The 19,202-nt window shown below is 49.4% G+C and overlaps 2 protein-coding genes across 3 annotated transcripts in view; one reads left to right on the plus strand and one right to left on the minus strand.

Annotated features, from left to right (window-relative positions):
• Positions 1-19,202, minus strand: part of INTS3 (integrator complex subunit 3) — a 41,307-nt gene that overhangs the window by 14,966 nt on the left and 7,139 nt on the right. Inside the window, exons 2-9 of one of the 2 annotated variants that reach the window (XM_070077691.1) lie at positions 17,790-17,873; positions 16,996-17,220; positions 8,568-8,681; positions 8,267-8,351; positions 6,906-6,972; positions 3,872-4,016; positions 2,504-2,633; positions 686-783 (exon numbers count right to left, since the gene is read on the minus strand). In XM_070077691.1, the coding sequence (XP_069933792.1) occupies positions 686-783; positions 2,504-2,633; positions 3,872-4,016; positions 6,906-6,972; positions 8,267-8,351; positions 8,568-8,645 (603 nt within the window). In that variant the 5' untranslated portion in view covers positions 8,646-8,681; positions 16,996-17,220; positions 17,790-17,873. The remainder of the gene's footprint in view (positions 1-685; positions 784-2,503; positions 2,634-3,871; positions 4,017-6,905; positions 6,973-8,266; positions 8,352-8,567; positions 8,682-16,995; positions 17,221-17,789; positions 17,874-19,202) is intronic. The other variant, XM_002715494.5, reaches the window with a different exon arrangement.
• S100A3 (S100 calcium binding protein A3) overlaps positions 1,306-19,202 on the plus strand; it is a 166,256-nt gene continuing 148,359 nt past the window's right edge. Inside the window, exon 1 of the mRNA XM_051857289.2 lies at positions 1,306-1,310. The gene's annotated coding sequence lies outside the window, so the exon portion shown is untranslated. The remainder of the gene's footprint in view (positions 1,311-19,202) is intronic.

Here is a 19,202-nt window from a genome sequence, read left to right on the forward strand (position 1 = left end):
CCACGGACACTTCAAACTCAGCCACTGCAACTGAGACACTGAATTTTAAGTTTCTACTTAATTACAACTAGGTTCACTGACACTGCACATGGCTGCTGGCTATCACATGATACAGCATGGACCTCATTAGTTTTCTTGGATCACTCAGGAAATGCAGAACTGGTTAGGATGGGGTTCTCTACCAGCAGATTGGCTGCAGAGGGATTGCCTGGGATGTCTGCTAAAACCACAGACTCCTCAGTAGGCTTCACTGGGAGTGGGACTCAGGAAGCTCCACCTTTAGGGTGCTCACTCCTTAAGCAATTCTGAATAATTCAGCCACATTTGGAACCCATGATGAACACATTCTTTTTCTACCCTTTTATAGCACACTTCACACTTGTAAATGACAGTATTTGTTTATAATTGATGGTTTAATGACTGCTTTGGATACACTGAAAGCTTCACCAAGAGTTAAAATTGTATCTTACTCAATACTGTACTCCCAATCCTTAGCATCATGTCCAATGTGTAGACACAGAAAAAGAACAAAGAAAAACAGCCAGCAGTCAGTGGTAGATCCAGGCCACCATCCACATAGCCACCACACCACTGGTCAGTACTCAGCAGCAATAGACTTGCAGAATGAAGCAAGAAGCCAGCTAGCCCCTGCACCTCCTCTTCCTGCTGCGGCAAGTTGGCTTACCCGGGATGTCATAAAGAGGAGCTTAGTCTCCATGTCTGGAGTTAGACGGCATGCTAGGAATTTTCGAGATGTTCTTGACTGAAGAAGCTGTAGGATACCTGAACCAGGAGCAGAAGGAAACAGAAAAGAGAGGGGAGGCACTTGGGGCACTGGTTAAGAAGTGCTTGGGATACCTGCACTGGAGTGTCTGGGTTTGGGTCCCAGCTCCACTCTCTCCATTTCAATTTTCTATTAGTGCACACCTAGGAGGCAGTAGGTGATGGCTCAAGTGCTTGGATCCCTACCACCCACATGGAAGATCCACATTGGGTTCTGGATCCCTGGCTTTGGCCTGGCCCAGTTCCACCTGTTGTGGGCATTTGGGAAAGAATCACCAGATAGAAAATTTTTTTCTCTGTCTCCCTGCCTTTCAAATTAATAATTTTTTTTAAAGGAAGTAAACAAGGGTGGGAGAGAGGGATTAAGGGAAAAGAAAAGCCTGGGAACTGGAAGAAGTGGAAGGCAGTTAGTGAAACTGGGCCAGGTACTGACAGCAAGGGGCCTTCCTACGGAAATTCTAAGATGAGATGAAGGGGTATGAGTGCAGCTTCTATCCAGCACTTGTGTCTTCTGTTCCAACACCAGCCCCAGGGCCCAGCTGTACTAAGCCTTTCCTTCTGCTAGCCTTCCAGAATCTCCTACCCATATTACTGCAGGTAACAACAGATGGGAAGCCCCGTCAGTCTTCCTGCTTCTGACGGTCCCATCACTGGGGTCCTGGGATCAATGTGATATGGCAGAAACTTATGCTCTGGACTGAGAAAGACCTGGATCCAAACACTGCCTGTCACTCACGAGCTGTGAGGCTTTAGAAAAGATTAGCTAATTTCTTTGAACTTCCGACTTCTTATTTGTAAATGTGGAAATAAAAATATGAATCACATGGAGCTGTCCTGAGACTGAATGAGTTAACATGTGTGTGCCATGGGGCCGCGCTGTGGTGCAGCGGGTTAATACCCTGGACTGGAGTACCGGCATCCCATATGGACACCGGTTCTGGTCCCAGCTGCTCCTCTTCCGATCCAGCTCTCTGCTATAGCCTGGGATAGCAGTGGAGGATGGCCTGAGTCCTTGGGCCCCTGCACCCATGTGGGAGACCCGGGAGAAGCTCCTGGCTCCTGGCTTCAGATTGGCGCAGCTCCGGCCACTGTGGCCAATTGGGAAGTGAACCAATGGAGGGAAGACCTCTCTCTCTCTCTCTGCCTATCCTCTCTCTGTGTAACTCTGACTTTCAAATAAACAAAGCTGTCCAGCTACTGTTCAGACTACAGCAGGACCCTGGGAAAGAGGAAGGTGAAATGAAGAAGACCTGGAGGAAGCATAGAGACCTTTTTTCTTCAGCAAAGAGGATCCCTTGTCAAAGGCAAGAGAGAGGAAGACCACTCCTAGGGAGAGATGTTCTCTCACTGGACTTACTCCAGCCCCCCTGCTGACTCAGTCTCATGAAGTGACCTCTGACACCCCTGCCAGACTCACTGGTCACTGGCTCACCTCCTGGGACAAGGAACTGCTGGGAGGGGAGACGATCCAGTTCTCTCTCTTGTTTCTTAGAAGTAATGACAGCACAGTCTGCCACATGGGGCTGTCCAGGAACCACATGGACTGCAGCGTATCTCTGCCATTCCCAAGCCCGGCTGAATCTGGCAGAGCGTGCCTTGTCCCAAGCTTCACCTGTCTGACTGCCGAAGACTCCCCTACTGACCACCTCTGCCCACTTGTTGAAGGACATATCCACTCATCTCCCGCCTCTCAAGACCAGGAGGCCAGGCCCTTACTTACCTGTGAACTGAGGACTCAAGGCCTGGGGGTTATGGATAATATCCTTCCAAAGCAGCTCAAATTCTGGTATTCTAGCAACATTCTGCAGTAGTCTTACAAGGTCCCGGCCAATCATTAAACATTCCATGAACTTGACGGGAGGAGGAGGAAGCCGGGAGGACAGGAAAGAGAATAAAAACATGGATTGTTTACCTCGTGAGGGAGGACAAAGGAACAACATGTTCTAGGGAGGGAAGGAAAGAGGGTGAAGGGACTGTATGACTTCCTGTGGAACCAAGGCCTTGGCTCCTAGCTGCTCAGGGGAACAGAGCTTCAAGTTGGAGACTTCCTAGGAAGTGCTGAGAGCCTCCTGGGGTTTCCTATTAACCTATTCCCCTCTCCACCCATAACTGTTGTGATCCAATTCAAGGAGACTATGGTTCTAAAAGATCAGGACTGGCAAATAGAGCCTCAAGATACCCTACCCCAAAACTCACTCTGTCCAACAAAACATTCTGTGGTCATGGAAAAGATCTGTATCTGTGCAGTCTGAGCAATATCCATTAGCAACACATGGCCAGGGTAGCAAAGGAACTGAATTGTATCATTTTATATAATATTAAACACCAGTAGCTACCACACTGGCCTAACTCCAAGGTCTCTCTAGGGAGATCTGATAGTACACAATTCATAACTCTACCTGATGGTGGGAATTACCCAATGGGTAGGTGGGGGCAAGGGAGGGGACAACCTCATAGTGGGCATACAAGAATAGCTTGTGTCTTTTGTACAACAGTGTCTTTGAAGCTGGCTAGGAACATCCCCAGGATGCCAGCATATAGGTAGCATTTCTAGGAACTGGGGCTATTCCCAACTGAACTTCCCTCCATCCAACTCGCATCTGTCTAAGGATGTCAAGAACCCACTGTGGAGCTGCTTCAGTCTCTAAGAAGGCTCTTCTGCAGGGCTGGTGCTGTGGCATAGCATGTAAAGCTGTTGCCTGGAGTGCCAGCATCCCATATGGGCACCAGTTTGAGACCTGGCTGATCCACTTTCAATCCAGCACTCTGCTATGGCCTGGGAAAGCAGTAGAAGATGGCCCAAGTCCTTGGCCCCTGCACTGATGTGGGAGACCCAGAGGAAGCTCCTGGCTCTGGTTTCAGATCAGTGCAGCTCTGGCCATTGCGGCCAATTGGGGAATGAACCAGCGGAGTGAAGACCTCTCTTTCTCTCTCTGTGTAACTCTGACTTTCAAATAAATAAATAAATCTTAAAAAAAAAAAAAAAAAAAAAAAAAAAAGAAGGTACCTCTTGCCCCCAGATGCACGAAACCTACAGAGGTATCTCATCCTGAGTCTCACTACCCCATACAGTTTTGCCCCCCTTTACCCGCTCCCGAAGCAGTGAGATGCAGAAGTCCACTTCCTTTTGCCGCAGGGCCTGGAGCTGGGCGGTGCCATGGTGGTCCACTATGAGGCGAAGGTATGTGTAAACGGCCATGGCGATAAGGATGCTGCTCTTCAGCACCCACTCCCTGTGGGGAGGAAGACACAGGCACCTGTATCTATTCACCACCGAACTCCCTCCCCAGACTTGGCTCGTCCCCTCAACCACACTGGAAAACTGGACACTGGAGGCAGGTGTTCTGGGGTTCTGCTTTCTTGCTCGTGCCAGGTGACAAACCAAAAAAGGTAGATGCTGAATGAAAGCCATCTCTTCTTATCCCAAAACTACTCCGCTCCCAAAAAAACCATTTGATGATGCATTCACATAAACATTCATAAAGTGCCTATCGTGTACTAAGCAGCAGGGACGGAAATGAGCCAGATCTCCAACCTGGCTGAGACCACTGGGAAAACGTTTCGTAAGTGTTTCCCAGGTCAGCAGTCCAGAAGTGTGGCACAAGGACCCAAAAGTTCCCAGTCCTGTGTTGTGCTCACCACTGCCAGGTCACCCACCATAAACTCTCCCCTGGCTCCCCCTCTCTAGCCACAGACCCCACTTCCAGACAGAGCCACCTGCTTATAAAATCACAATGAGAACAAACAACCTGACTGTGGACAGCAAAGCACATTTTCTCAGGAGTTTTATAATTTCCCTGGGGAAGTAGGGGTAAATGAAAGAACCATTCATTCTCTACGACTTTTTTTTTTTTTTTGACAGGCAGAGTGGACAGTGAGAGAGAGACAGAGAGAAAGGTCTTCCTTTACCGTTGGTTCACCCCATAATGGCCGCTGTGGCCAGCGTGCTGCAGCCAGCACACCGCAGCCGGTACACCGTGCTGATCTGAAGCCAGTGCTTCTCCTGGTCTCCCAGGCGGGTGCAGGGCCCAAGGACTTGGGCCATCCTCCACTGCGCTCCTGGGCCACAGCAGAGAGCTGGACTGGAAGAGGAGCAACCAGGACAGAATCCGGCACCCCGACTGGGACTAGAACCTGGTGTGCCGGCACCGCAGGTAGAGGATTAGCCTATTGAGCCGTGGCGCTGGCCTCTCTATGACTTTAAAGAGGGGTTGAGAGAAAGACACAGTGGAGTGATTCCTACAACTCTAATGCTGTGTCCAAGGGCTCAAAATGGGGAGCTGTCTTCCCCAAGAAAGTAATTTGCAATGGCTTTAGCACTCCTACTAGGAGGCAGGAAGCTGGAGGAAGAAGACAGGGAGTTTAATTAATCCAACCAGGCAACATCCTGATTCCGGAAAAGTGTTCAAGTCACCTAATTAAGAGACTCTGGCCTTTTCACAGAATGAGAACACCAGCCAAAGATACTGGGCAGGGCCTCCTTCCCCACCTGCTACATTTAACTCCTCAGCCCTGGAAAGGCTTGGAAGGGAGTGAGAAGCAGGGTGTGGAAGAGGACAGTTTTAAGCCTCCAGGGTACTCACTTTCACCAAAAGATGTGAGGGTTTTGGAGAAAGGGGGGAAGGTAGGGCAGGGAAGTTCTCCAGCTGTTACTTTTTCTGTTCTACAGGAAACTCAGCTTTAAAAGAAGGGGACAGGAGGTATTTGGCACCAGGCAAAATGAGAAAAATCACTTTTTAGGAAGAATCCTAGCAGAAATGGCAAATGTATGTGACTCCTAGAATGGTTTAATGAAGAAAAAGAGAGAGGTGAAAGTAAGACTCTCTGCCCCAAAACAGTAGATCAGCAGAGACCTAGGAGACGCAAAGGCCCAGTAATAAACTGCTGCAATAGGGCTGGCACTGTGGCATAGCAGGCAAAGCCGGCATCCCATATGGGTGCTGCTCCACTTCCCATCCAGCTCTCTGCTATGGCCTGGGAAAGCAGTAGAAGATGCCCTAAGTGCTTGGGCCCCTGCACCCGTGTGGGAGACCTGGAAGAAGCTCCTGGCTCCTGGCTTCATATGAGCCCAGCTCTGGCTGTTGCAGACACCTGGGGAGTGAATCAGCAGATAGAAGATTTATCTTTCTCTGCTTCTGCCTTTCTGTAACTCTGCCTTTCAAATGAAGGAAGGAAGGGAGGAAGGGAGGGAGGGAGGGAGGGAGGGAGGGAGGGAGGAAGGAAGGAAGGGCGAGAAAGAAAGAGAGAGAGAGAGAGAAAGAAAGAAACAAACAAACAACTGCTGGGATCCTGCATGCTGGTGCAATGGCCCCAGGCCCAGGACCAGCTGCACATCGTGCCCAGAGCACTAGGTGGCACTGCACAGCAGGCCTGGCAAGGCCCGGGCACAAGTGTGAACAGGAGGAGGGCCATTCTTTTAGACCACAGGTAATTTGGATAGTATTAGTCCACTCAATCATTTGACTATTATGGTATTTTCACCCAGACAGAGGCTCAGAAATCAACTCATTGGAAGACCGGAGCCACAGGACCTCAGGGAAGGCCTCATCCCCAAAAAAGCTCAGATAGGGAACAGCCCTTCTGAAATGTCTGGTACTTCACTCTGATGGGGAAGGGAAAGCAGCAGCTAGGCAGCTGGACCTGCCCCCATTTATGTTCTCTACAACTGAAGCCTCTAAGCCCTGCGTGCAAACTCCAGAACCACTTCGTTCCACCATCCCCGTGCCACTCCAAAACAATCTGTGCTGGATTGAGAGGCCTGGAGGGAGGCAAGGGGCACCTGCCAGGCCTGGGTGGTTGGCTGGCCCCACTATGCTGAGCTCATTCCCCCCACCTCCCCTGAAAGAGAAACATTCCAAGGAGGTCTGGATCAAAAATAAACCCTTATCAGATGAAGCCAGTTTTGCCTGGGCTCTGAGATAATTCTAGCAGCCTTTCTTTCCCACTCCATCCCTGGGCCACACTATGGCAGTGATTCCTCCACCTGCCACAGGGCACTTGCCTCCCCCTCCCTTGCCCCCTGCTCTCTAAGGCCACACAATGCCTTCACCCCATTCCCACCCTCACCCCTGAAGGGCATATCTGGCTCTCCGCCCTGCCCCGCCCCTCACAGTGGACTATACCTCTGCTCCGTCAGGATATCCAGAACACTTTCTGCCAACCAGATATTTTTTGCTGTTACATCTCCACCTGATTTCAAAGTAGGGAAAAAACAGAAGAGCTCTGATTAACAACTCAGCTAATCCAGTATCTCTGGCTCACCCCCGGGTCCACCCCATCAGCCCATCATTACAGTCCTGAGTGCTAGATAAACTGCTTTCTGTTCAATCACACTAAGCAGTCCCTCTATGCATCAAGAGAGAAAGGGAAGCTTCTAACTTTTCCAGAAAATAGAGCTGCTATTTTCCATAGATTGGAAACTGGAGTGGGAATACTTCAGCCCTCAAAAAGGAATGCCTAAGGAGACACGAGGAGCCCACAGTGGGGAAAGAAGGATGACATCTCAAATAGGGCTGAGAGGAGCAGGGAGCTGGGAGGTGGCAGCCCAGCATCTGGACGCCCGAGTCCTGTACTCAGGCTGCGAAAGGACAAGGGTTTCTTGTCTCCAGGTATCACAACCTTCAGTGTGTACTACAGAACTTCCTAGAGCACACACATCAGGCAGCTTCTTATGGAGAGGATAAGTGGGGGCTGGGAGTACCAAACAGGACAGAAAGTTCCAGGAGACAGGATTAAAACAGCCAGCACAACGACGCCATGCCTTGCCTCAGGTCCCAGTCTAAAAATTCCAGGTTCACACAGTCACACATCATGTAAGGTTCACACATAGCAAAACAGGAGCACTGGGAGTTAAACAAAACCCTGAAGAGCAGGCAGAGCAGCAGTGGTCAGAAGGGCAGGGTCACTTTGGAACAAACACATGCAATCCTGGGAGTGGAAGAGGTAGCACAGGCGGCCTCCTGGGTATGCAGCCGCTCAGACAGATCCCACTGATGCCAAGATGATAAATAATAAAACCTAAATGTCAGGGTCTGTTCTGTGACAGAGTTTGTCCCTCAGACTGGCTCTAATTAGACAGCATCATTACTAGGGAGCAAGCAGTCAGAACACAAGGGCGGAGCCAGGGAAGACGTCCAGGTTTCTGAAAGCAAAATGACATGGGAACAATTATGTGCCTCACTCCTCTCCCCATGACCTAATATGTCATGAAACCTCAGAGTGAAGAAAGGCAAAATAGGCCAAATATTCTGTCAGGCCCTGGGTTTGGCAGGAAAGAAAATGAGGGAAGACTCAGTGCTTCAAAAGGCCCCTTGCGCTTTTTCGATCTATTTCTGTTGGCAGCGTATGTGCACAAGATGTCTTCAGAAGGAGGAAGAGCCCAAGCTACCAGCATAGAGTCCTTCAGGCCCTGAGTCATCTCCATGGTCCGGTTAGCCTCTGGGCTCCTCTCCTTGCGTGCCCCTGCTCCTGCCATCACACTCACCTGCAATCTGCTTCATAAATGTCATGCAAACACCATCAGCTCCCAGAACCCCACTCTTCACCAGTTCCCGCACCAACCACACCAACTAAAGGAAAAAACACAGATGAAGGGCAGGGCCCATGAGCTTGGGGATGGAGGTAATTCAATCACATTACAGTTCAGGCGCATGGGGGTGGGTGGGCTGTGCTGCCCAACCTCCCCTCCCCTCCCCTCCCCACTCTCCTCCCCTTCCCCCTCTTCTCCTCCCCTTCTATTCTCTGTTGTCTCTGAGCTGGATTCTCTCTTTTCCTTTGGGCCTTACCTGAGTACGGCAGGTATCCTGCAACTTCAGGTACTTCTCCATAAGTATCTGGTTGATTTTATTCAGGACAATATTCATGCCATCACGACTCACCAGAGCCAAGTCCCGGTAGCACTGTGAGAAATAAGTCTGTGAGCAGCCAGCAAGCTGAGGGTAAGGCTTGTCCTCCCATCCGGCAGGAGGCCCCTGCCCTAAGCCTCGTCAGTGGCAGCAACAGCACTGGGACAGTGCATGGCAACAGAACACTTCCCACGCTGGACACTTTTCTTCCGTGGGACTCCTCCATCCCAAACTTGTCCCTTGCTTGGTCACAGAGGGTGCGGAAAAGGGACTGAGCTATCCTCTAGTACGACAGGAAGGCCTGCTGGGCAAGGCTCCTAGTCCTGTCCCTGTCACCCTACCTCCCTCCCTTCTTAGGAAATGTCACACTGTTTGATGCCACAAGCTGAGCAAAACCAGGTGGAGGCCATCTGCCTTTCATCTGCCAGTGAAAGGTCACTGCAGTACAGGTCTGGTTGAACAAGCTGGAAAGGATCCCAAAGAGGATTTTAGACCTGTTCTGACCCAGCAGATGCAGAGAGTGCTAGGCACTAGGTTCCAGAGAGAAAGAGTAGAACTAAAACTGGACTTTCTAGCAAAACATCTTTTTCTCTGGGATTCCCTCTGCTTCCACCAAGTGTGGAGGAAGGAGGGGTCCCTCGGCACATCCAGCTCTTGGGAGGTGAGGCAGGGGTGGGACTTCTCCTCGCAAGTCAGTGCTTCCTTTCCCTTGCAGCTTTCCTCGTCCTGTCTCTCCAGTGCGGCCGGACGCCTGGGGGAACACTCTAGGGGACCTCATTAGCAACCTCCTTGGCCTGCTGAGTTCTATCCTTTCAGGGTCTCATCTGAAAGGGTAAAAATTAGGTAGGTAGCTGCCCACGGTCTCTGAAGCCCAGTAGCAGCAACAATGGCTAAACTTGCCATTTTATACATATATATATATATATATATATACACATGAATACATAAATAACTGCATGAATATACAGAATAGCCCTTTGAAATAGGTGCTATTTATTACTATCTCTATTTTGACGGGTGAGGAAACTAAAGTAATTCACCCCAGGACACACAAGAGATGAGAGGCAGTAGTGGGATTCAAACTCAGGCAGTCAAATTCTAGATCCCATGCTTACCCACTTTTGTGGCAGCATCACAAATAAGGAGAAGAGGCTGCCAGAGACGGTGGTCAGAGCCTGTGATGGATTTGAGGCCACGATATTTCTAAATTCTTTCATTCTAAGCATTCAAAAGTGATGTCCACCTCAAGAGCAGCTACTCTTTGATCTAGTGTGACAAGAGACTTTTCAAGGCCAGTGCTGTGGCTTAGTAGGCCGAGCCTCTGTCTGGGGTGCCAGCATCCCATATGGGTGGCAGTTCATGTTCTGGCTGCTCGTCTTCCAATCCAGCTCTCTACTTATCGCCTGGGAAAGCAGTGGAAAACGGCCCAAGTGCTTGGGGTCTGTGCACCTGTGTAGGAGACCCAGAAGAAGCTCCTGGCTTCAGATCAGCTCAGCTCCAGCCATTGCAGCCATTTGGAGAGTGAACCAGTGGATGGAAGATCTCCCTCTCTCTGTAACTCTACCTCTCAAATACATAATTTTTTTAAAAAAGAGAAATTTTAGGCTGGCGCCGTGGCTCACTAGGCTAATCCTCCATCTGCGGCGCCGGCACACCAGGTTCTAGTCCTGGTGGGGGCACCGGATTCTGTCCCGGTTGCTACTCTTCCAGGCCAGCTCTCTGCTATGGCCTGGGAAGGCAGTGGAGGATGGCCCAGGTCCTTGGGCCCTGCACTTGCATGGGAGACCAGGAGGAAGCACCTGGCTCCTGGCTTCAGATTGGCACAGCGCACCGGCTGTAGCAGCCATTTGGAGGGTGAACCAATGGAAGGAAGACCTTTCTCTCTGTCTCTCTCTCTCTCTCACTAACTCTGTCAAAAAAAAAAAAAAAAAAAAAAGAGAGAGAGAGAGAGAGAGAGAAATTTTAAGATATTAGCTGTTGTCACTTCCTCCTGCTTCTGTTGTTCTCAAATCAAACCAATGGTACTAATGAAAATAAACACCAGTTAGAGATGCACTATGCACCACAAATGTTTCATACCCAGAGAACTGATCCACTGATTCCATCTGGAGGCACAAGTGGGAGATCAAAAAACAAACAAGGAATTGGAAAGGGGCCCCCATGGACTATTGCCAATGTGCTGATCAGCGAATGTTGGTAGGCAGGCCCTGGAGCCTCCCCAAAGGTCAGTCACAGAATGGACAGGCAGGACAAGGCAGTGGGAGGCAGAAGGAAAATCTATGTCAGGCCAAAGCAGAGATACTGCTAACCAGAAAGAAGCCTCATCCGCTCAGATGGAAGCAAAATCCCCAAGATGCAGAATAAGTCCAGGGCAGAGAAGGAAGCAAGTCTCTCGGGAAATACAGGGCCAGACGAAGCGAGCAGATATTGTTGGCCATGCTCCTTGCTCAATCACACCGGTAACATACAGCAGCTGAGTGCCAAGAGTTAGCACACCCCAAGGCTCCCAGTTGCCTTACCCATCTTTGCGCCAGCTTGTTGAATGGTGTGGAAGAGAAGCATGTGTGGGGGAAAAACAGTGAGGAGCACAGAAGGGCTCTGGAGATAAGCAGAGGGTAAAAGAAAGGAGAGGGGACAGGAGGTAGCGCATCTATCCTGACTGTGCTAAGAGTAGTGATGTCCCAGCCCAGGGCCTCACCTCACAGCTCTCAACCTTTTTTTGGAAGGAGCACCTAGACCAAAAACTGTTTAGGCCTGGGGTCCTTAGCCCTTTAATAAAGAGACCTTGATAGGATGTTGGATCTCCTGACTGCTAGAGCCTGCACCCTCAGGCCTCCAGCTTAGCTTCCCTCCTAGTTAGGCCTGCTCCCAGCTCTTCAGTGCAGACACCAAATGGAAAATAAACAAACTCAAAAAATATAAACCTTTGTAAGAGCTACAAGAGGGAAGATGCAAATCAAGTTAGAACCGAAACAAAATCTATCTCATGCATATTCTACACTCCACCAATACCAGACCTGGTTTCTCCTTAACTGAGCCCTCTTGCTCACCTCTTCAATCTACCCTAATTCCAGTCACTACCAAGTCCAGAGGACCTGCCCCAGTTCCTAGGATCTGCCTGTTGGACAGAGGCTCCTCAGCTTGTGATTTCCCAGAGCAGGTCTCTCAAGTAGTCAAGACTCAATTTCTGGGGTTGGCATTGTTAGCACAACGGGTTAAGCTGCTGCTTGTGATATCAGCATCCCATATCCAAGTGCCGGCTCAAGTCCCAGCTACTCTGCTTCTGCTCCAGCTTCCTGCTAGTGCACCCGGGAAGGCAGCAGACGTTGGCCCAAACACTTGGGACCCTGTCATCCATATGGGAGATCAAGATGAAGTTCCTGGATCCTGACTTCAGCCTGGCCCAGACTTGACTGTTGCTGCCATTTAAGGAATGAACCAGCCGATGCAATATAGAACTCTCTATGTCTCTTCCTTTCTGTCACTCTGCATTATAAATAAAATAATAAATAAATCTTGGGGCCGGTGCTGTGGCACAGAAGGTTAAAGCCCTGGACTGAAGCGTCGGCATCCCATATGGGCGCTGGTTCAAGACCTGGCTGCTCCTCTTCCGATCCAGCTCTCTGCTATGGCCTGGGATAGCAGTGGAAGATGGCCCAAGTCCTTGCGCCCCTGCACCCACGTGGGAGACCCAGAAGATGCTCCTGGTTCCTGCCTGCGGATCGGCGCAGCTCTGGCCATTGCGGCCATCTGGGGAGTGAATCACCGGATGGAAGACCTCTCTCTCTGTCTCTACCTCTCTCTGTAACTCTTTCAAATAAATAAAATAAACAAAAATTAATAAATAAAAATAAATAAATCTTAAAGATATAAACAAAGACTTAATTTCCACTACTACCTTCCGCACCATCTCCTATTCCCATGTCTTAGCCTGGAGAGATTAAGAAACAAATGAATCTCAGACCCATTCTGAGGTTTCTATTTGATCTCAAACTTAGAAAACTTAGAAGCCCCCTTACTTAAGCTAACTAAAGTCTAAAGTAATGTATTTAGATTGGTCTTCATCAGTAACTCCCCAAGAAAACCACCCTTTTAGGGAGATGGATCCAAGCTTTAGGGAGATATAACACTAATTCTTCCACTACACTCTGACCTGGCTCAAGGTCTCTGAATGAATCACTATCTGATAGCTCCTTACTCACCTAAAAGTGTAGTGTCCTCCTAATTCTGTCTCTATCACTTTTGTCCAAAGAGGGCTGGTCTAGGGGCTCAGGAGAGAAGACTCACAGGCAGCAGATTTACTTGGAAACATGAATCCTGGTGCAACTGTCAGTTATGAGTCCCAAGGCAAGATGTTTCCCTCCCCAGAGGGCCTGGCCTCCTTCCTGGGACTGGCACAGGGCAAATAAAGAGGAGATGGATGCTCAGTTCCTTGCTAGGTCTGGATGGCCAAATTCCTAACATAGTAAGCATTTGCAGGCAGAGCCAGGCACCTCTCACTGCCAGGCCAGGCAGAGAGCTGGAAATACCACACACCCTGCCCCTTCACTGAGATTTGCTGATCTACCCTGGCTGATTAAGATCCCACACAAAACAAACAACATTTTCCAGCAGACAAGGCTAATTTGCATTGCGATGACTAAATGAGATTTTGTTTCACTTATAAAAACCTACACCAAAGAAAATTAAACCTTAATCCCAACCCATCTACCCCATCTTTGCCAACAATTTTTTAAAATCAATGAAACTGGGATTGGCATTGTAGCATAACACTAAGTGGATGCCTGTGATGCTGGCATCCCATACAAGCACCAGTTCAAGTCTGGGCTGCTCCACTTCTGACCCAGCTTCCTACTAATACACCTGGGAATGCAGTGGAAGATGGCTGAAGTTGGCCATCCGACTTTTCCCATCCATGTGGGAGACCCAGATGGAGTTCCAGGCTCCTGGCTTTAGCTTGGCCCAGCCCTAGTTGTGCCACTTGGGAGGGAAGCAGCAGATAGAAGATTTCTCCCTGTATGTCTTTCCCTCTATTTCTGTAACCCTGCCTTTCAAATGCCAAATTGGAAACATTCATTTATCTTGAAAATCTTCATGTTAAATACAGTATGAAAATGAAATAGCAATTTAACTCAACCAGGTCCCAGCCTAGAATGGCCTATGCTTTCTTGGGAAACCAAGGACTTGTGAATACCTGCTGTCCCACTATCTACTCTTTTTTTTTTTTTTTTTTTTTTTTTTTTAACAGAGAGAGGACCGGTAGAGAGAGAGGTCTTCCATCTGCTGGTCCACTCCCCAACTGGCTGCAACAGCTGGAGTTGCACCGATCTGAAGCCAGGAGCCAGGAGCTTCTTCTTGGTCTCCCACATGGGTGCAGGGGCCCAAGGACTTAGGCCATCTTCCACTGCTTTCCCAGGCCACAGCAGAGAGCTGGATTGAAGTGGAGCAGCCAGGTCTCGAACTGGTGCCCATATGGGATGCCAACGCTTCAGGCCAGGGCTTTAACCTGCTGTGCCACAGCGCCGCCCCCTCCCCACCACCCCACTATCTACTCTTACCTCAGCCCCCATTCTAGCTGGCACCAGAAAACACACCAGGTTCCCAAGTGTGAGGTTAACTCCAACAGTTATGCCAGGGAAATATGAGCATCCTGTTCTTATCCCTGGGGATGAGTTTCTTTGATTCTCTTTGAACAAATGGCAACATCTGTGATCTCCTTGTTACCTCACTGGGTGTGGTTTAGGGGAAAGGGAATAAAGGCAACAGCCTCACACAGTTTTCTGGGAGGATCACACCGGTCTAGAGAAGACCAGCATGCCGGGCATAGTGTGTCTGCTGCCTTCCTTTTTTTTTTTTTTGACAGAGTGGACAGTGAGAGAGAGAGACAGAGAGAAAGGTCTTCCTTTTTCCGTTGGTTCACCCTCCAACGGCTGCTGTGGCTGGCGCGTTGTGGCCGGCGCACCGCGCTTATCCGAAGCCAGGAGCCAGGTGCTTCTCCTGGCCTCCCATGCAGGTGCAGGGCCCAAGCACTTGGGCCATCCTCCACTGCACTCCCGGGCCACAGCAGAGAACTGGACTGGAAGAGGGGCAACCAGGACAGAATCCGGCGCCCCAACCGGGACTAGAACCCAGAGTGCCGGCGCCACAGGTGGAGGATTAGCCTATTGAGCCACGGCGCCAGCCAGTCTGCTGCCTTCCAATCACCCTTGTTCAAGGAAGAGCCAATGAGAACACTGAATTTCCCCACACTGGGCTCTTCTCTTGTTAGTGTCACACAGTTCATGCCATGTAACAAACACATACTTTAAACCATCATGCTAATACTCAAAGGACAAGAATTGCTGAAAAATGGGAAAAGACATACTTTTGCTCCTTTATAAAAAAATCAGAACAGAATCCAAAGAGATCATCCTGCTTAGACCCTCACCTCAAGACAGGGTCCCACTTGAACCATTCCGCATACAGGAAACACTTCAGTTTATGAAGAACCCTAACCAGGTCGCATACGCTACTCCTCAGAAGTCTGACTCCAGTGTGCTCATGTTTACTACTGCATCAAGCACGTTACTATTAAGCTGTCTAATCTAAATCCTACTTGCTGCAATTTTAAACCTGTTTTCTTTTTTTTTTTTTTTTTTTTTGACAGGCAGAGTGGACAGTGAGAGAGAGAGAGACAGAGAGAAAGGTCTTCCTTTGCCGTTGGTTCACCCTCCAATGGCCGCCGCGGCCAGTGCGCTGCGGCCGGCGCACCGCGCTGATCCGATGGCAGGAGCCAGGAGCCAGGTGCTTTTCCTGGTCTCCCATGGGGTGCAGGGCCCAAGCACCTGGGCCATCCTCCACTGCACTCCCTGGCCACAGCAGAGAGCTGGCCTGGAAGAGGGGCAACCGGGACAGAATCCGGCGCCCCGACCGGGACTAGAACCCGGTGTGCCGGCGCCGCTAGGCGGAGGATTAGCCTAGTGAGCCGCGGCGCCGGCCTAAACCTGTTTTCTATTCACCCGCCAATCGCAGAACCCCCTCTAACTACAGGTCAATGCTCTCGTGGGTAAGAATTCTCTTCTCTTCCCTGAATTAAATCCCAACCCTTTCAACCTTGCCTCACAAACTGAAAACTTAAAATCGAAATGCTCTTTCATTCTCACGATTGCCTTTTAGCTTCAGAATCTGGGGATAATGAAAGGACTTTAGTCAGAGACTGACCAGTTCACTGAGAGTGAAAGGGTACTAAAATGACACTTGGAGTGGGGCACTTGGTGCAGTGGGTAAGTCGCTGTTTGGGACACCTACTCCCCATGCTGGAACACCTGGGTTTGATCCCACATCTGCTTCTTTGATCCAGCTTCCTGTTAAGGCATAGCCTGATAATCAGCAGGTGATGATGGCTCAAGGACTCAGGTCCCCGGGTCAGCACTGTGGCACAGCAGGTTTATTTATTTATTTGAAAGGCAGAGTTTCGGAGACACAGAGGTAGAGAGAGAAAGAGAGAAAGAAAGAGAGAGAGGGAGGGAGGGAGAGAGGTCGTCCATCCACTGTTTCACTCGCTAAATGGCCACAACCTCCAGAGTTGGGCCAATCCAAAGCCAGGAGCCAGGAGGAGGTCCTCCAGGTCTCCCTCACAGGTACAGTGGCCCAAGGACTTGGGCCATCTTCAACTGCTTTCCCAGGCCACAACACAGAGCTGGATCAGAAGTGGAACAGCTGGGATTCGAACCAGTGCCCATACGGGAAGCTGGCACTGCAGGTGGCTGCTTTACTTGCTACACCCTGGCACAGGCTCCAGCATAGCAGGTTAAACCGCCACCTACAATGCTGACATCCCATATGAGTGCTGGCTGAGTGCCAGCTGTTCCATGATAATGGGCCTGGGAAAGCAACAGATGGCCTGAGTGCTTGGGCCCCTGGCACCACTTAGGAGACCTAGATGGGCCTGGCCCACTCCTGGCTGTTGCAGCCATTTTGGGGAGTGGACCAGAGAACTAGAGAATGGAAGATCTGTCTCTCCCTCTATTAACTCTGCATTTCAAATGAATAAATCAATATTTGAAAATAATAATAATAGTAGTAAAAATAAAAGTATTTGGATCCCTGCCCCCACTGTGGGAAACCCAGATTCAGTTTCAGGCTCTTAGCTTTGGCCTGCCCCAGCCCTGGATATTGCAGGCATTTCAGGAGTGAACCAGCAGAGGGGAAGATTCCTCTCTGTCTGCCTTCAAATAAAATGAAAATTCATAAAAAATAAAAAGAAATTACACTTCAAGAACAAGGTGACCCAACTCTGGTCAAAGGGTCTGATACTACCCACTTAAACTCTAAGTTCCATCATGTTCCCAGACCACACCTGAGAAGGGTCCAGAGCAGGGTGTCTTACCTTCTGAGCTTGGGTAGGTTCGGTAAGGACAAGAGTAAAGAGACCCAGGCAGATTTCCTCATGCTGGGGGGGGCCTTTGCATACCTGGAATATGAAGGGGGGGGGAAACTAGTTGTCACAAATACAAAGTTCTCAAGGAAAACCTGGAATTGAGTCACATGCAACAGGGGATGAACCATCTACTCCTCCATCTGATGATTCCTTCTCTTAGAAGGGACGAGGCACCTGTTTTAGGAAAGGAATAAACCCTTATTGCATCTCCCTACAGCTTGATGGAAGCCAAAGGCAGAACATAAAGAGGTTTTTTTTTTAAAAAAAAAATCCTACTCCACCATCTTTACTAGAGCTTAACAGGCTTCGCTGCAGGGGAAGCTGCAAAGTGCCAGCCACAGAGTAGCAGGCACAGCTACCAAGCCAGGACCAAGGGCAGACCACTGACCCTCTGGAACTTACACAGCAAGGAGAATATAGTCTAAGAAGTAGGCAGTACTCAATGAGCACTCACTGTATGCCAAAGACTACACATTAAGTCCTTTACCTCTACTGCTTAAATCATTTCAACCAGAAAAACTGATCAAGAAATGTAAAAAAAGAGAATGATTCGGAAAGAAAAGAAATCACGACATAATTGAGTTTTTAAAACATTATCATTTAACCTGAGGCTCTGAGAGCCAGACTCCCACGGTGAGAGAAGCAGAGCAATGTGGCCCGAGCGTCAGCCCCTGGGTCCTAGCCACTTAGTCTTCCCACCTTTCTGGTCGCGCAGACAGAGGCAGGGAGAGCGCGACACTTACGTAGGCATTGAGGGCATCATTGGCTTCTCTCTCGGAGACACCAGTTGTCATCGACGTCACAATACTCATACACCTTTCCAACCTCTGGGAAGGGAAAGAACAAATTCAGAATGTGCTCTAACACCACCCATGAAGTACTTCTGGCTCCAAAAAGTTTTTAAAAAATTCCAACCTGATCATCGCTCAAAGCCACCATATGGATTTAATCAGCAAAATCTACAATGTGGAAACAATGCCAGGAGACATGGTTTATTTAATAAATAAATTGCGAGGAAAAAACCAAGAAGAAAGGCAGACATATGATCTGGAAGTTGACACCAGCTGGGATGCCCGTGTCCCATACCAAATGCCTGAGTTTGTTTCCTATCTCTGGGTCTGGATTCCAGCTTCCTGTTGACATAAGACTTGGATGGAATTCTGGCTTTGGCCTGGCCTAACCCTGGCTGTTGTGGGCATTTGAGGAGTGAAACAGTGGATGGAAGCTCTCTGTGTGTGTCTGTATGTGTGTGTGTGTGTCTGTCACTCTGCCTTTCAAATAAAATAAAACAAACAAAAGGCTAAGGGCAGGCATTTGGTGCAGCTGGTAAAACACGTGGGACACAAATATTCCATACTGGAGTGTCTGTTTGAGTTCTGGCTCACCTCCAACCTGGCTTTCCACTGACGTACACCCTGGGAGGCAGCAGGTGAGGCTCACTTGGGTCCCTGTCATCACATGGAGACATGGATTGAGTTCCTGGCTCCTAGCTTTGCCCTGGCCCAGCCCTGGCTATTGAAGGCATTTGTGAGGGAAATCAGCAAATGGAACCCCTCTCTCTCTCTGCCTTTCAGGTGAAATGAAAATAAATTTTAAAAATTTAAAAGAAGGCTACTGATTTTTTAAGATTTTATTTATTTATTTGAAAGTCAGAGTTACAGAAAGAGAGGAGCGGCAGAGGGAGACAGAGGTCCTCCATCCACTGGCTCAGTCCCCAACTGGCACCAATGGCTGGAGCTGCGCCAATCCAAAGCTAGGAGCCAGGAGCTTCTTCCAGGTCTCCCAGGCAGGCGCAGGGGCCCAAGGACTTGGGCCCTCCTCCACTGCCCTCCCAGGCCACAGCAGAGAGCTGGATCAGAAGTGGAGTAGCCAGGACTCAAACCAGCACCCACATAGGATGCTGGCACTGCAGGCAGCAGTTTCACCTACTATGCCACAGCACCGGCCCTTTATTATTTTTTAATTTTAAAGATTTCTTTATTTTTATTTGAAAGGCAGAGTTACAGAGAGAGGAGGAAAGACATAGAGAAGAGAGAGAGGTCTTCTATCCACTGGTTCACTCCCCAAATGGCTTCAAGGGATAGGGCTGGCCCAGGCCTGAGGCAGGAACCCGGAGCCTCTTCCAGGTTTCTCACATGGCTAAAGGAGCTCAAGCA

Source organism: Oryctolagus cuniculus, chromosome 7 (genome assembly GCF_964237555.1).
Source record: "Oryctolagus cuniculus chromosome 7, mOryCun1.1, whole genome shotgun sequence".
Taxonomy (NCBI): domain Eukaryota; kingdom Metazoa; phylum Chordata; class Mammalia; order Lagomorpha; family Leporidae; genus Oryctolagus; species Oryctolagus cuniculus.